The sequence below is a fragment of the Tupaia chinensis genome, unplaced genomic scaffold, assembly GCF_000334495.1.
Source record: "Tupaia chinensis unplaced genomic scaffold, TupChi_1.0 Scaffold000217_1, whole genome shotgun sequence".
Classification (NCBI taxonomy): Eukaryota; Metazoa; Chordata; class Mammalia; order Scandentia; family Tupaiidae; genus Tupaia; species Tupaia belangeri.
Window position 1 is genome coordinate 900152 of NW_006159692.1, and position 4973 is coordinate 905124.

At 38.3% G+C, this 4973-nt stretch overlaps 1 protein-coding gene across 1 annotated transcript in view; it reads left to right on the forward strand.

Moving 5' to 3' along the window:
- LOC102487234 (gastric triacylglycerol lipase) overlaps positions 1 to 1663 on the forward strand; it is an 11748-nt gene extending 10085 nt beyond the window's left edge. Inside the window, exon 9 of the mRNA XM_006147696.1 lies at positions 1427 to 1663. Within this exon, the coding sequence (XP_006147758.1) occupies positions 1427 to 1663 (237 nt within the window). The remainder of the gene's footprint in view (positions 1 to 1426) is intronic.
- The last annotated feature ends 3310 nt before the right edge of the window (positions 1664 to 4973 follow it).

Here is a 4973-nt window from a genome sequence, read left to right on the forward strand (position 1 = left end):
CTTCTGAACCACAAGTAACTGATAAACTGATAATTCTGGCAAGTGGACTATTACATAAGACAAGAATAGAGAAACTTTTAGTATATTAGATTAATATTCTTGAATGTGTGATCTAAAGCACATTAACAAAATACAGACAGTGAAAACATTGGAAGTGATTCTCTTTTTACTACTTTACAAATTTTCTTAAAAGCCTATGTGTGCAGAACAGCAGGTAGTGTGGTGATTAAGGCACTGGACTCCCACATGGCCGACCAAGGTTCAAGTCCTGGACCTGGCACTTTGAAAATTATGCTGTGTGTGTGTGCATGCCAAAAATCCCAGGGGGAGAATGGAGAAGAAATTGCAGTATGGCCATCCCTCCTTGGGGGTGATTTCTCACTTTTCCTCTCATTGTCTCTGTCTTTCTGAGCCTTATGCAAAACAAAATAAAATAAAACAGACAAACGATTTCCAAAAACAACACACACACACACACACACACACACACCAAACTATGTGTGTCTGATGATTTTCTAAGAATAGGAAAGGGAGCTAATGAAACTTTTTTTCAATAATTTAAACAATAGTTTGTAAAGTCAGGTAAGTGTTCAACAAATAGTTACTTAACTCAATCAACCCACCAATCTGCTGATTATACTAGGAAGTAGATACAATGCCAAAATAAACGACTTGATGTTTTTGAGATCATTTTTAGAGTGAGATCATTTTTAGAGTGTTTGCGTAGAAGCAACAGAATACAGTTGAAATATAATCAAATTCACTTCCTTCCGCTTGTGTTGAAATCTAAGCTTTTAATCTGTAAGAATTTTTATCTAAAACTTTGCTGTTTAGAGCATGGTTTGGGACCAGCAGCATCAGTATTACCTATGAATACAGAATATCCAGCCCTCCCCCAGATCTACTGAATGAGAATCCTCAGCTTAGCAAGACCCTCAGAGGATTCACAGATCCGTTAGAGTGATGGAAAAGCACTGGTTCTGATCTATGCATCTACTTCACTCTGTGCACAGAAATTCCTTTCTCTGAACAATCATTGTTAGGATTTACTTGCAAAACTAAGTCACTTAACATTACACGATCGATCCAAAGAACAGGTTTTTGGTTTAAAATGTGGTTACCTGGGACCAGTAGATGGTGCAACGGTTATGTCTCTGACCTCCCACATAGTCAGCTGTGTTTTGAGTCCTGGACCCTGTGGCTTAAAACTCATACCAGGCATGTGTGTGTGCGTGCCCAAAATCCTGAAAGGAGAATGGAGGAGAAGGGATTGCTGCGTGGCCACATCCCCCAGGGGGTGATTTCTCGCTTTCTGTCTCTCTGTCTCTCCAGTGAGTGCACATGCCCTATAGCAAAAAAATCTCTCCAAAAAGAAAAAAAAAATGTGTGGTTACCTAAACCGGTTCTTTCTCTCATGTTTTTTTAGGCCACACCTCCTTACTACAATCTGACAGCCATGCATGTGCCAATCGCAGTGTGGAACGGGGGCAATGACTGGTTGGCTGACCCTGAAGACGTTGACCTCATGCTTCCAAAACTCCCTAATCTTGTTTACCACAAGAAGATTCTGCCTTACAATCACTTGGATTTTATCTGGGCAATGGATGCCCCTCAAGAAATTTACCATGAAATTGTTTCTATGATGGAAAAAGAAAAAAATTAGTTTGGGATTTTAAAAATTATCCATTTACTTTTCTAAAATTCTTTTTTTCTCTCATACATTGTTTTCTGTAATGTCTGAATAGCAGTGCTTCTCTCTGTAGTTTTGACTTTAGAAATATATTGGCATCACAAACTTCTCATTTGTCATTTTGAATTTTTTAAATCTAAAAAACAGAGGAGGCAGGAAAGGGCCCTCTGAGAAATGACAGCTGAACAAAGAAGTGACTAAAGTGAGATTTATTTCAGCTGAGTGCTCCAGTTCAATGGCTCTCAACTATGAATGACTGAAGTCTTGAAATCTATCAAAGTAGCTTGCCACAGTTTGTACACTAACAGAAGACAGGAAACTCCTGGGTTCAAGACGAAGGACTTTATTACTCATAACACAGCAGACTTCATGACCTTCACATTATCCTTGCTCCCCTGGTGCCATATAGGCAATGCGGAAGTGGACTCATGGGGTCATTGCACACACAGTGGGTCTAAGTCACAAGGAGAAACCCAACTTTAAAAAAAGCCCAACCTTACAAAGGCACTACCAGCAAACCTGTCTGATCTGTATGCCAGACTGAGACATTTTCTCTATTGTACTGATCAGGAACAAACCTGCCCCTGCCCTGGAATAAAACACTATCTCTATATTTTAAATTGGTTTGATATGCAAACACACTTCAGAAGCTAGTCTGGAACAAATACTGACCTGAGACATGAATAAATCTCCCAACTGAATAGTCTCCCAACATCACTCTTTAAAGGCTGAGCATCAAACTTAAGAATACAACCACTCTTCACTTGACAACCACCTGTTTAAGGACCACTTGGACTTAACGGCAATTCTCCCCTTTGTCAGTCTGAGTCTCCAGAATCTGCTTTCTTAATCTTTGTCTCATTCCCATAGTCAGTTGATATATGCTACATGAAGCTTCAGACACATGAGACGACATATTTCGTGTATAAATTTGTACTTTAGTGCTAGTATTCAGAATAAATGAAAATATTTACACTGGCTTTATATAGTGTTACAACATCTTGTCACTGGTGCTTATTTAACGTGTGCTTTTTGTATGGATAGAATTACATTATTCTAGTATGTTGTCACATGATATATATTGAAAAATACCTACCGTAAGACACCACAACACACCCACAAGATATCTACCGTTAAGCTCTTTGCTTATAGACCAATTTGTTTAACAACCTAGTCATAGGAACACAACTTCATCATTAAGTAAGGAGTGTCTGTCCATTAGAATCGCTTGGAAGGCATGTTCCAACAAAATTTCCTGGAACCTGTGCTCCTATTTCAGTAGGTCTGAAGTGAGGTACTAATACGTTGCCAGGTGATACTGAAGCTGCTGGTCAGGAAGCCCTACTTTGAGAGTTACTGTTCTGCGTCTATTAAACACAGCAGGTGTTTATCCACTGTTGTTGATTTCCTTCATTGGTCTGTGGTTTATAACAACAGCTCATCATTCTAGATTGCTTATGTCTACTGTTCTCTTTCATATCATTAATTGTACTAAATAATGTATCTCTTAGCAGAGACAATTATCTTACCACGTGTTGAATTTGCTGACTTTTGTACTTCCAATCTAGATGAACCTCACTTATTATCAGCTTGAGTTTATCTAGTCATGAAACAAAGGAGGAGATGGTTAAACCAGAGAGAAAAAAAGAAACTCTGCTTTGGAGAGTATTTGGAGAGTATCGTTTTTTTTTTTCTTCTTGAGAGAGTTTTGCTATAGGGTGCATGCATTCACCAGAGAGATAGGGAGAGACAGACTAAAAGTGAGAAATCACCCCTCCAGCGGCAGGGATGGCCATGCCACAATCCCTTCTCCTCCATTCTCCTCTTGGGGTTTTGGTCACGCATGCACATGCGCCTGGCGTGAGTTTTAAGCCACCAGATCCAAGACTTGAACCACTGTTGGCTACAGGGGAGTCTAGCAATGTAACCATTATGCCATCTGCTGGTCCCTCGAGGAGTATCTTAATACCCATAATGGTAACCGTGTGCCTACTGTTGAATAAATGACATTCTAATTTATAGCTACAATAAGGACTGATTGAAACATAGATTTTGGGCATTACAAAGAGTGTTGGTAATTTTCCTTTTTCTCTTTTTATTTTTTCATTTAGCTTCCCCTCCCAACTTTTATTATATACTCTCAGTTTCTTCAGCTGCAAAAAGCTTTTGAAGTCAAAATTAAATTTTAAATGAGCAAATAGTATTTAGATCTTTTGGATTATATTATACACAGATTCGTAAATCTATGCAATTAATAAGAAAAGATGGTGCTGTCCCCATGACTAATGGCTAAGGGGGCAGGATCCCACATGGCTGACTTCATGGTTAGAATCTCAGCCCCAGTGACTTACAAACTATGATGGGCACAAGGGCATGCATGCCCAAATCCTGACAAGATAGAGAAATGGAGACGGGATTGCAGCATGACCACACTTCAATAGGAGGTGGAAGTGCTTTCTCCCTCACTCTGCCCCTCTCCCTGGCAAAACATATGCCTTCTGGAAATTTTTCTAAAAAAATTAAGGAAATGTATTATGACTATATCAGAATGAATACAAATCCAGTGGTATTCTATTTTATAGCTCTAAAATTTAACTGGTTTGGAACCAGCAGATGGTGTGGTGGTTAAGGACAGTGGACTGCCAATGGCCAACCACAGTTGGAGTCTGGGAACTGGTGGCTTGCTTTCTCACTTTCCCTCTCTCTCTCCCTCTCTCTCTCTCTCTCTCTCTCTCTCACACACTCTGTCCCTCTCTAGTCAAATTAAAATAAATAAAGTTAAATAAAATAATTCTTTAAAAAAAGGAACTGTTTCACAAAATTAATTCATATGCGACCAGTTGGAAACAAGCAGTTAATAATCCTATGGGAAAAATACTTATTATCATTTTAAATATATTCGTATTCATAATTTATATTAATGAAGAGTTTTCATAAGAACTATGTAGTTATGCAGATTTGCCACTAGAGGGTATGCTAGTTTCGGGGACTGCTAATGTTTTTCCTCTTAGTCTATTTAATCAATAGGTAGTGTTTGTGCTCATGTATTTTAAGACGTTAGCTCCTGTGCTAAAAATTGTGAGAAAAAATTGTCATAGGAAAAGAAAAAAAAAAGCAAGAATTGAAACAGACAAATTCACAGACAGAAGACAGGAAAAAGTAGCACTTTGTTAAGTACCTTATATATGGTATTACACCCGCAAATATATTATGAAATTGATAATATTGTACTAATTGTACAAAGTAAGAATGCTGAAGAAAAAGTATCTGTGCAAAGTCTTGT